A 12,822-nucleotide genomic window follows, 5' to 3' on the forward strand; every position below is an offset into this window, starting at 1 on the left:
AACTTATATGATTCTCTCAACTCATTATAAAGAAGTTAACGTATATGTTTGGCCTTACATTTATTCAAAACTTAATTTCCATTTGAGTTATTATCCACACAGCATCACAGTAACTGAGAAAATCTTTGCATCAAAATGGTGGTCTATTTCAGATACTGTTAAAATACATATTATAAAAGATAATAAAGCTTGTCGACTTCAAACGAAAGTGAATAAAATAATATCAAGTGAGTTTACTAAAAATGAGGTTCTGAAAACTAGGAATACATCAAAAAATGCATTTTTCAGCCACAGAAAAATATTTTACATACGTGAAATAAAATTATACATATTTTTCTGAGTATCAACCACAACCAGATACTACGTATTTTCCAACAATTAAGTCATTCTTTTGCAATCTTTTTGTTAGTTCTAACTTGATTATCAAATAATTTTTGTTTTTACACTATTACAGAAGTGCATTTCTCTAGGTTTCCAAAACCACCTTATTCAACCTTCCCCATCTGTCACCATCTGCTTCTTTTTAGCATGTACTTTTTGTGTGATCACATAAGCATGTGAAAAATAACTAACATTCAGATGATTATCTGCTGGTACATTTGAGGACTGGGCATAATAAAAGTGAACTGCCAAAACGTACTTAACACTTTTAATTTTGTTGGGTCTTGCATGTAAGCTACATTTGATTTTCAAACTGTTTTACAGTTGGAAAGTTGATCAGGTACTGCTAACTCAAGAGCAAAGCTGAGACTCTAAATAATTAGCACTGCATAAAATGCTTTGGATTCAATGAGAGCCAAATCAAATAATAAAATTTAACAGGAAGATTTTATATGTGGTTTCTAATTTCTTTTATAATTCTAGGTGTGAAAACATAGTAGATTATGAAAACAAAAAAATACCCTCAAAATATCTAACAGTCCATAATATATGGAAGGTCAAGTTTATTTCTTTCTAATATAAGAAACAGTAAAAACACTTTAAAACCACATACCCAAATGCACTTTCAGAGATGTGCACACTAAATGTACAGTTTACATGCCTGCTAGAACTGTATCTCTGCAACCCCTTAAAAAATAAAGACATGATTTTTCCCCTTTAATAATAAAGATCTATAATTATTCATCAACAGGAGAGAACAAATGCTTTAAAAAAAGATCCTTTTATCAACAAATGACATTTTTATACTATAAAACTTATCTTTTTTTGGTGGTCTTTGCCAGAAGGAGAAACTTAAGTTTACTTAAAAATCAGCTATGAGCCTGATATACAGGACAGTTAATTATCAGTTCTGAACTGATTCCTAACAGTCTTTTGAAGCATCTTTTAAATACCCTTCATCTATCTTTAACAGCAAAACATTCCCACCAGATTAAATCAGTTTACAAGGTAAAGGGTGGCCACTGCTAGATGAATGATAAGTTGCAGTAAGATCTCTCCATTATGTGTAACCAAGTCTTCTATAAGAGGAGAAGGGAAAACCTTGACAATGAGCCCTTCAAAAGAGAAGCAGTACTCAGGAATGTATTCCAGGTCTGAAAAACAGCTACTACTCATAAACTATCGAGGAAAGTCTCGCAATAATAAAGACAAGTACCAGAAACTTCAAGGTTCAAGGAAAGTGAAAGACAGCATCAGTACTAACGGCAAGGGGCTAGTTCCAGCTCCTGCCCAGTCCCTCTCTAACTCTGACCGTGCATATCTGATCACATTGCCCTGCTCTCAGTTCAAAAGTGGTTCTCCCTTGTGCATGAGGTCAAGTCTAAACTCCTTTCCATTCCAATGCCGATCTACGTGTCCAGTGTCCTCTCCTCTTGCTTGTTCCCTCTCTGCTGCCACCAGACCCTCCCATCTCCTTTTCTTTTCACCTTACTGTACGTAACTCCAGAAAAGCAATTTTTTTTTTGCACAGTAATGATTATTTTCCATATCCTATCACATCAGTAAATACGGAAAGCTGCTTGAGGACAAAACCCATTTCTTAACAATTTTTGTATTCCCAGCACCTAACATAATGCATGACACCTAATAAATATTCAATAAGTATTTCTTTAATGAACGGAGCTTCAGTGAAATGATCCATATCAGAGATCAGAAAAAAGGACATAATTTCTTGTTTTTAAAAGAAATGGAAACACAAAGTTACCCTGATGTAACAGTGTCTGACACAAGTACTTAAAATATAAACATTAAAATTGCATGACCAGTTAGTTGTTTCAAGATTTGTCGTCCTCAAACAGTAAGCACAATGATCACTTTCTCCTATAAAAATAAGGCGTCAAGAATTTAATTATGAATCAACATCTATCAGCCATGGGTGTATGTATCAACAGCTTTTAAAGACCAGACTTCTGCAATATTTTTTAGAAAGGTATACAAATATGTTTTCTTACTTGTCTGAAAAAAGAAACGGATAACTTCTTATGAATTGTAAACTTTCTATTTAGAAATAACTGGACTCTCCTTGCATTAAATTCTTGGTTTTGTTCTTTAGTTGATAACATCTGCATATAAAACAGTATCTTTGTTTCTTAGGAGATCATCTGCTACTGAAATGAGGTGTATTTATCTTCTTCAGAAATAATTTCCCTTCATTGTGACACAATTAATTTTGTTATTCTAAATACGGGATATCCTCATCCATGGCAAACGTACAGCAAGGGCAACCAGAACCCCAGAGAAACAAAGAATTTGTTTTTCATGACATTCACAAAAACCGTCCTGCTCTAGAAAATGTGATCTTGTATTTAAATAAACAAGAAACAATGTTTCTGAAATTTTACCTAATTTAGCCACAAAAATGGAAAATTTTAAATTCCAGATTTTATAACAGAGAAAATGTTATTTTTGGCAGCCCTCAATAAAATAATATTTGGAAACTTACTGTGAAAAATAGTACTAATATTTCAAATTACTAGCATTCGTTTACAATAACTCAACATTTTTGAAATGTAAATTAATCCCTAACTGAAAAGAACTATTGTAACAAACTGGCATGAGTTAATGTGTGTATAAGGAATGCTAGTATCATTCTGAATGTATTCCTACTTCCTAATTCTTTTGATTATTTTGTCCTGTTAAGCATTTACAAAGCATCTATTTAAAAAATAACAATTATTTACATCTAAGTGGCCTTGAAGTTACCTTTTTTAGTCCCATGATGTATGCAGTTAAAAAAGTAAAAGTGGGCTTTATAAGATGCATCTAGTTGAATCTTGATTCTATCTCTACCACCTCCTAGCTGTGTACAGATCACATTAAAAAATTCTGATCCTCAATTCTCTCACCTTTAAAAAATCAGGTTTGCTATTACAGAAGTTTATTCCAAATATGCAATGTACTTATATAGCATGAGGCACACAAAAATTGTCCAGTAACTACTAATCTTCATTCATCAAAGATTAACGCCTCTCTATTTGGTTCCAGCCACACTAACCTTGCTGGAGTTTGACAGAAGAACTGAACTTGTTTCTGCCTCATGGTTTTTATACTAGCTGCTCTCTGCCTGGAAAGTTATTCCCCTTTATCTTTGCAACAGCTGCCTCTTTAGCATTCAGCTCTCTGGTCAAACTCTCCTTGAACATCTCATCTGTAGAATATTTTATTTTCCAAAGATAGCTGCAACAGTATCTCCCACCTCACAGGATCTTTTACAATGGATCTTTTTTTTTTTTTTCCACAAAGGGGTCTATCACTACCCCTGTGTAGTCTTAAAGTTGCTTAACCGCTAAGCATAAGACAGAAATGATGTGTGATTTCTGAAACTAGGCCATAAAAGGAGATGCATACACGAATATTCATAGCAGCATTATTAGCCAAAAACTGGAAGCAACCCAAACATCCATCAACTGCTGAATGGATAAACAAAATGTGTTCTATTCATACAATAGAATATTATTTGGCCATAAAAAGGAATGAAGTACCAACAACATGCCGAAGCATAGATTAATCTTGAAAACATACTAAGTGAAAGAAGCCAGAGACAATAGGGCACATATTGTGTGATGACTCCATTCAGACGAAATGTCCAGAACAGGCACATCTATAGACAGAAAGCAGATTAGCAGTTGCTTGGGAGGAGGGAAGACCGGAGGGAGCTAACAGGTATGGGGTTTCTCTGTTGGAGTGATGAGAATATTTTGGCATTAGAAGTGGTGATGGTTGCACAGCTTTGTACATACTAAAAACACTTCAGTGCACTTTAAAAGGTTGAATTTTATGGTATGTGATGATAAAATTTTAGAAGATATACTATAAGAAAAATTTTCAAAAAACTAACAAAACATTTCTTGATAGTTTGCTAGGTTAAAAAAGAATGGAAGCAGTTTCCAAAGTGTTCCTTAAGACATTCACTTTAAGAACCCAGAGCCAAAGACATCTGTCTACCCTGAAGCAACCAGGAAATGAGGAAGCCAGGCCACACGGAAAAGCTATAGCTTTTGGGAACCTGTAAGGTACCAGGTGACAGTCAGCATCAACCATGAGACACATGAAAGGAGGAGCTTCCAGACTTCAGTCTCTAGCCACAGAGTCACACTCTGCTGTGCCCTACGTACCACGGAACAGCGTTCTTGTTCCCCTGCTGTCTTGACTTAGTAACACTCAATCACATAAAATGGTCCGGTTTTGCAGTGGTCTGTTTTGCAGCAACAGTAATGAGAACACTACCTAACACAGTCACCACACCACAACCTCTCTTTATCTAGCTTTCTTCCTTCATGGTACTTATTCATTACATGACATTATGTTATTTATTTATTTTTATTCTGTCTCTCTCCACCAGAAGTGAGTTTCCTGAGAAGAGGGTCCTTTGTGTCTTGTTCCTACAACCACAGCACCCAGACAAATACCCAGTATATAGTAGACAAGTAATATATATTTGTTAAAAAAACAAATTAATGAATTATTGTAGAATCCTCAGCATGGGGAGGTTACCAGTTGGCACTTGCTCTGATATGAATTCCAAAATGTAGTTACTGTCATTTCATTAACTTTCCCAAAGGAATTAAGTATGAAAACCTGCAATACTACAAATCCAAATTATCACTGTTTCTTTGTTTCTAAGGAAAACCCAAGGTGGTTTATAAAACTGTTAATATTCTTGCTGAAGTCTTCCGACTATTCTATTTTAAAAAATAAATCAAAAAAGGTATAACCAAGAAATAAAACACATATGGCCAAGAAATAAATATTGACTTCTACTGTATAGTACTTTGTGCTCATAAAGTTAATAAAATTTAATTTCTATATATTCTTGCCCTATAATACCATGTTAAACAAGTGGGAGCAAAACAGATTTGATTCATGTTGAAATCAAGGTCAAAGTAGTAGGTACTACAATTTTTTTTAATGCCTAAATGGTTTACTTTGCAAAATATTACATCAGTGTTACTTTTTTCCTATGGAGCCATAGCCTACCTCTGGTGCCAGATACTCTGGTGTGCCACAGAACGTCTTCATGGTGGCTGCATCTGTGATCCCTTCTTTGCAAAGTCCAAAATCTGTAATTTTTATGTGGCCATCTTTATCCAGCATCAAATTCTCCAACTGTGTAGTAAGAAAGATGACATAATTTATTCTATAGTCGTCAAAAATAGGAAAACACTGCTTTGAAAAATAACTGAATGCTGAATAAGATATTTTGGAAAGAGAGCACAGTTGGAATTAATAGAATTTTCAGTACTTACAAACACTGTAGCTTCTTATTGATGTATAAGAAGAAACATGTTTTATCAGATACTTTATGATAATAAAATTATTGATTTTTAAACCAATGGGAGTAAGAGCCATTACTGTGTGAGTTCTGAGAACTAAAGCTTAATTAACTTTCCAAAGCAAACATCAATCCTATTTTTCTCTGTTTTTTTTTTTTTTAATAAATTGTGATCTAAACAATCCCAAAGAGACAACCATCTTCTTCTAGATACATACAGATGGATTTCAACAATTTCTCTTAGGAGTCTATTGTTATTATAAAACATTCACTTACAGAAAATTTTTTTTGGTGGTGGTTGTAAATCAAATCTAAATCTCATTTTGTAAGGTAAGGCAATATCCCCTTTTGCAGTTCTTTGTAATAAAGAAACACCAACCCTTTTAAACATAAGAATATCAAAGTTAAACACTTAACAGTTGATAAAAATATATGGCACAGATATTATAAAGTTGGAATCTCTTTGAGCCTATTAATACAAAAACACCAAAGATAATCTTAAAGATGTAACCAAATAGCAAGATCATCTTCCTCAAGTGAAAATTATGAAATGCAAGGGGGTAAAGAGTTTGTGCAAAGCCAATGTACTTAAAAAGAGCAACAATAACTGATCTTTTTCTTCCCATTTGAATCCAAAGTTACAATTATCACCATGCAGAAATACATGAGCTCTGAATTGTGATCTTTCATAGCCTTATATATAGATGGGGCCCAGTCATGGAGCTACAGCCTAAGGGAATAAACAAGAAATGCATACACAAAAAAACACATGTGAAAAAATACATTAGCAGGATGAATGATAATTAACTTATTTAGGGAGTAGACAGTTATTCTACTCCTTAACGTGATCTATGAAAGTGCTTACCCAAACTCTGAAGTCAGTATCAAATTCAAAACAGAATTCCATATAAGAACATAAACAGATGCCAATCATATAAAATATGTTATGCTCTGTCGTATTATCCAATGTCTTATAAACCAGAAAGTAAATAGAGTTAAGCAAGCTGTGCTCAGTGAAGGAAAGCTCAGAACAGACATTAAGCCTTCAAGTATAGTACTTAAATGTGCTATCCACTGAATTCAATGCTCAATACATGTTTCATGAACTGCACAGACTTCAGAGAAGTGTGTCTGTCTTTGACTTGTCTTGAGAGAGTGGAATGAACCCTAAATATACTGCTGAAGCTATCAAACATAAAAGTTCTTTTATTTTATAAAATTCAGATACCATGCATCTTCCTCATGATTCTCTTACTAACTGGAACCTAAAAATCAAACCCAATTTGCACAAATGGCAATGAGTCCTGGATACTGAAACTAATCAGAAACATCAAGAAAGAATCTCTATTTCTCTTTTCCTCTCTGTTTTGGAAACCTTTTTCTTCTTCATGCTTCTGATGTTTTCCCTCTTTTCCTTCTCTTTCAAACAACACCCTCTTCTCCTGCTCCTATCTTGCCGTAACGAGAAAAAGTAGTATACACTGGAGAGTCCACTGTTTTGTTGAATAAAAATATATATGCCCTGTTCTTAATTTTAAAAAATATGCTTATTGTTTTAATACATAAATACATTATAATATATAAAAACAAAATCAAGTTAAGTTCTTAAAATGTTGTAAGATCTTTTATAATACATTAGTTTTCTTTCTAACTGAAGTACCATCAATTACAATGTGTCTATCTCTGGTGCACAGCACACATAAAAGTTCTTATAAAAACTTCAAATAATACATACTAATAGCAAATAAATTGTGCAGTTTGGTGCATATTATGCCAATTGTCTTTATATGTTTTATATGCACTGCAACATATTCATGGAAACATGACAGCATGCACTAATGTGCTAATTCTCCACATTTTGACAGGACTATTTTGAAGTGAATGGGTACAGAAGTATCAAAATGCATAAACAATGTTTTTTTATACCAAGAAGTACATAAATTTGAAAAATCTTGATTGGTACCTAATTTTCTAATCTCATATCTTATCTCTAACATACCAAGGGTTGAGGGATGAGAAATGAAATGAGATGCAGGAATAGGGTTGGAATAAGAAGATTATACTGTATAGCACAGGGAAATGTATACAAGATCTTGTGGTAGCTCACAGCAAAAAAAAAAAAAGTGACAATGACTATATGTATGTTCATGTATAACTGAAAAATTGTGCTCTACACTGGAATTTGACACAACATTGTAAAATGACTTTAACTCAATAAAAAAATGTAAAAAAAGAAAAAAAAAGAAAAAAGGAAAAAGAAATAGTGTGAAGGTGACCAAGAGTCCCAATTTGCCCAGAACTGAGGGGGTTTCCTGGGATATGGGACTTAAAAGGTCAGTAACTGGGGAAGTTCTGGGCAAACAAGGACAGTTGGTCATTCTACTTGTTTTATAAATCAGCTTAAAAAATCATGATATAGTCAGAAATAAGGTCAACCTACGGGATGACTGTGAGAAATGGGGCAGAGGTCATGATAATGGGGGAAAGGTAGCATACTGCATGGGAGGCAGTAGAGTAACATGGATAAGATTATGGAATCAAGTCAGAGAACTTATATGTAAATTCAAACTTTACCCCTTCCTCACTATAGCTTTGGGCATGCTTTTAATATCTATATGCCTCAACTTCTATAAAATAACCCAATGTATTGTCTTTAGAATTAAATGAGATGTTGAATGTAGAACTTAACCAATAAATGTACTGATCATTTATTAAACATGGAGAGTTTAATGGCTGATTTGTAACATATCAAAATGTTGTGTGCTCTTCTAGACAACACTGTATGTTAAAGGAGAGAGCAAAGTTCAGAAATGGAAAAGACACTTTTGTCAACTTGGTAATTTCATTAAAAACACTTTCAATACACAACAATTTCTTTTGAATAAATAACAGAACACAAATATTTCACAATTTTTGAGCCAGTTATTTTATAATAGTATCCATCTTATTCCATTAATTACCTTCCTTCTCTCACCATCCTGATATGTCATTTTGCTAAGCATGAATGACAAAAACAACTTGTCCATCAAAAGTGTGAATAATAGTCAGAGATGCATCACCATAAAACAAATGATATTCCCAAATCTAATCTTGTATAAAGATCAGAGGTAATTAAGTATCCAGTCTTTTAAAAAAATAATAATTTTATGAAGATGCATAACCAAGTTTTCATAAAATATAAAAACCATTAGTTTTGTAATTCACAAATGTGAAGGATGCACAGTGTTCTCAAAGCAGATCGATGGCTTAGATACATCAAAAACACCTGGAAATAACTTCCTTAATGCACTTGACACTAACATAAAGGGGATTTAGTCAAACACTTTTAGGAACCCTTCTACTGTGTAAAGGAGGAATAAAAATATTTACAAATGATCTTTCTTTGGTCTCTCTCCTAAATCTAATGCTTTCCTTCTTCCCTTTTTTTGGCCACAAAATGAAAAATGTATATGGCCACTGACTGTTCAGGTATTTTCTATTATAAAACTTCAGATGCATCTGTTTTATCTCCACTGTCAGTCTTAGTGTCTAGGATTGAAAGCAGGGCATTATGTTTATGCTTTATGGATGCACCCATTGGCAAAAGCAATGTATGAGTCAAACAGTAGGTTTTTAAAGAAAAGATTACATTTTAAAAATCTAGTTAATGCTTACTATTTGTATCAGAAGGTTGTTTGTTATCTGACAGCTCACACATTGAAGAGACAAAAATCTTTGACATATACTTCATGGAGTTTCCATTACAAAAAAGGCAACACTTTTTACCCAATTGAAGTGAACAGGCATTACTGACAGAGGGTCTTGATTTGGTAGCTTTTGAAATCTTTTTTCCCTCTGTACTTTGTGAACCAGAAATAATAGCAAGAAAGCACTATGCTCCTTTCTGCTCTTGCTGGTACCTAGAATAAAGTTAAACTCTTAAAATCTGAGCTGCTTTTAACACACTGCTTGCCAACCCTTTAGGTTTCATAGCACAGTAAAAAATGAAATGCGTAGGGTGCACCAGGATCAGTAGGCTGGCTGCTTGTCACTGGAACTGACTGGCCTAGAGGCTCCTCTAATCGCCTGGTGGGTTGAGAGAGGCTGTGGCTTAAGCACACAGCCTGGGAAGCCCTGCTCTTAAACAAGCCAAGTTGCTATTAGAAAGTTTAAAAGTTTTTAACTTTCAGTTTTTTTAAGTTTCTAATATAAAATTCATACATATATTCTAAGATCTATCTATAATATAGGCACACACACACACACATATCTTTTAGGTAGCATTTTAATTAGATGGCTGACATTTTGTGATTAAACAAAGGAATGCAAACAGCAGTTCCTAAGGGCTCTGACAACTATTGTAGCAATATAAATGAACAAGTCCCTTCATTCACTCTTACAACCCCATTTTAGCACAGTTGTATCAAACTCAGCGTTCTGTAACAAGACTGCCTCAGGCCCAACAATATAGTAAGAAATTCCTCCTCTGCACACTGCATATTGAGGTTTATGAGTATCAAACTGCCAAAATGTCACACAAGCTAACCTGCAGGAACTTCATGACTGTGGAATTAAGAGAGTGTGTTAAAATACTGAAAGGAAAATATTTCTTCACTTTAAACCTTCCTACCTAGAAAAGGTTCACTATATACAGTAGCAGAGACCCCACCCAGGTTGCCAAGCTATTTAAGAATTTACTACACATAAGAAACATAGCCCAATAGTACAATTTAATGTTAGAAGTGGAATGGGTTCTTAGTAGCAGTGCTTAAAATTTTCATAAAAGAGGGAATCCACAGTGACTGTTTAGAAGTAGGAGTTGGGGGATGTGTCTTGAGACTCAGTATATAAAGTAAGCATGTTGTTTTCATTTAGACTGTTGGGTTTATTTGGGAGCTGATGCAGATTGGGAGGGCTGTGGTAAAAGACTCTCTGAAACCATTCCTTTGTGCTATCCATCACTGGGTCTTAGAAATTATCTAAATCTTGTTGGCAGTTTCTCACATTAACAATGTAAGTGGTTAAATTAACCATTAAACTCTCTGATTAGGTAGAAAACAAGATTAATTTTCCACAAGTAGAATACAAAAGCAATTTATATATTATTTTCTGCCTCTTGCCCTGTCATAAACTCTTGGGAGAAATTAATTCTTAATGAATTACAGTATCATTATATGTACCTTTGCAAATGTCCCTATTTAGTCTATTCTGTACTTGGATGGCCATGTTTGTTGGAAAGAAAAGTTACACGTGCAAAAATACGAGCTAAGTGGAAAAGGAATTTTTAACAAAATCTGCACTATTGACACAGTCTTAGAAGAGATTTCTTCAAATATTTAGGCTATTATAAAGCAACATCAGTTTTTCCTAATTAATCACAAGGAATTTGGGTCCTTACCAGAAAAAAAAAAAATTAATATCATGAGATGTATTAATAAATTAAGCAAACTTACTTTTTAAAGTACAAAAAAGGATGCAATAATTTATTTGTTGCTCTGAACACCAAGTTATTAGGAACTATGAACTGATAAAATGTCTTAAAACAACTTGCACATGAAATAAGGCTTTTTGCCTCCAGTGATGAATGGGGGAGTGGCAAATAGGCACTGATTTACTTGAGAGGTGCAGCTACCATAGGCATCTCAAATGGATTTGTATTTGAATAAACACAGGGTCATTAGTAAGGAGATGACAGAGACAAACCTGAGATGAATCAATCAAAGTGGGAACCTCAATTTTTGATAATGCTCTTTTGAATATATTTTATATAAATATATTCAAGATGTTCTTTTTCTCATCTTTGGCAGTTTTATTCCACTTTTAGATTTACAATGATCTCCTAGAGTTAATCCAAGGCATCTACCCCATCTAAGTTCATTTTAACTCTAGAAAGGCAGAATCGTGTAATGAAAACATACCTGGAGCTAGGATTCATGGTTTCCAATAATCTTGACTATGTCACCAACTTAGTCCATTACTCTGAGTCACTTACTAGGCTTACAGGCTTCAATGGCCTCCCCTGTAAACTATGGATCAGCTCTGAATTTCTATGATCCTACTTAAAAGATCTCATTCTATCATGCATAATCCTGTGCAATATGGATACAAATAACACTTGTATAAATTTAGAATGTCTGGCTTTTTACATTATGCATTTTTCTTGGTGTATATTCCATGGATTCTATCCTATGCTATACTTAGACCTTTAAGTTAAAGCTATATTAAAAAAACAGAGAGCAGAGACCACTTAATATTATGCCTAGTAAAGTTAGTGGTCTATGCATATGGTAACTATATGACTGATACTCATATATAAAGTAGGTACTTTATATTGCAGCTTTAATAAATTTGGTCTAATTTCATCATTAGAAAGGATGGAGCAACAAAAACCCATGTTAAATGAATTTCAACTTATCGATATGTTGGTTCATCTAATGACAAATGATTAATGGAGAATACTGACCAAGATCATCCCAATTATATCATTTCTTAATCAATGCTAGCAATCAAATGAGCATTCTTTTCTTTGTTTCTTTAGACTAACAAGTCTATCTTCCAGCTTTAAGCATTTTGGATATATTACTGAGTACTTCAAAATTACTCTCATTTCCTTAAATCCAGGAAATCCCTCCTTTCTCCCTACAAAGAGTATTCAAACAATATAAAGTGGGAGTGAGTTGAGCGTAATTAGGCAGAAAAAAAGCTAACTACTTCTAAGCAAATTTGGAAATGCTATAAAACTGGTAAGTTTTGTCATACCATATAATTAAATCCTTTTCAAAAAAAATCTAGATTCAAGGCATTTAAAAATTATAGGCTTATTTGGCCATGCAGACATCAGATACATGGATGCTGAATTCTACCACTCCTGGCTATAAAAAGCTGCAGGCTAAACATAATCATACAGTTGATTATATTCATCTTGGGTCCACTTTGGCACTTACAGTTGATCATCCCTGATCTAGATTATAGGGCCATAGTCCATTTTTCCTAAAAACAGAATTTTGTTAACTTCCTTAATAAACAATAATATGTTAAATAAAATAAACATAAAATAAAAATATAAACTATATAAAATAAAAACCTTTAATAAATAATAACATGCTATACAAACATACATACTATATTTC

General features: G+C 33.6%; 1 protein-coding gene across 10 annotated transcripts in view; it reads right to left on the minus strand.

The window, feature by feature from the left end:
* Positions 1–12,822, minus strand: part of AKT3 (AKT serine/threonine kinase 3) — a 210,645-nt gene that overhangs the window by 30,728 nt on the left and 167,095 nt on the right. For all 10 annotated transcript variants that reach the window (XM_064477233.1, XM_064477232.1, XM_064477235.1 and 7 more), the window contains one exon: positions 5,419–5,547. In XM_064477233.1, the coding sequence (XP_064333303.1) occupies positions 5,419–5,547 (129 nt within the window). The remainder of the gene's footprint in view (positions 1–5,418; positions 5,548–12,822) is intronic.

Source organism: Camelus dromedarius, chromosome 21 (assembly GCF_036321535.1).
Source record: "Camelus dromedarius isolate mCamDro1 chromosome 21, mCamDro1.pat, whole genome shotgun sequence".
Classification (NCBI taxonomy): domain Eukaryota; kingdom Metazoa; phylum Chordata; class Mammalia; order Artiodactyla; family Camelidae; genus Camelus; species Camelus dromedarius.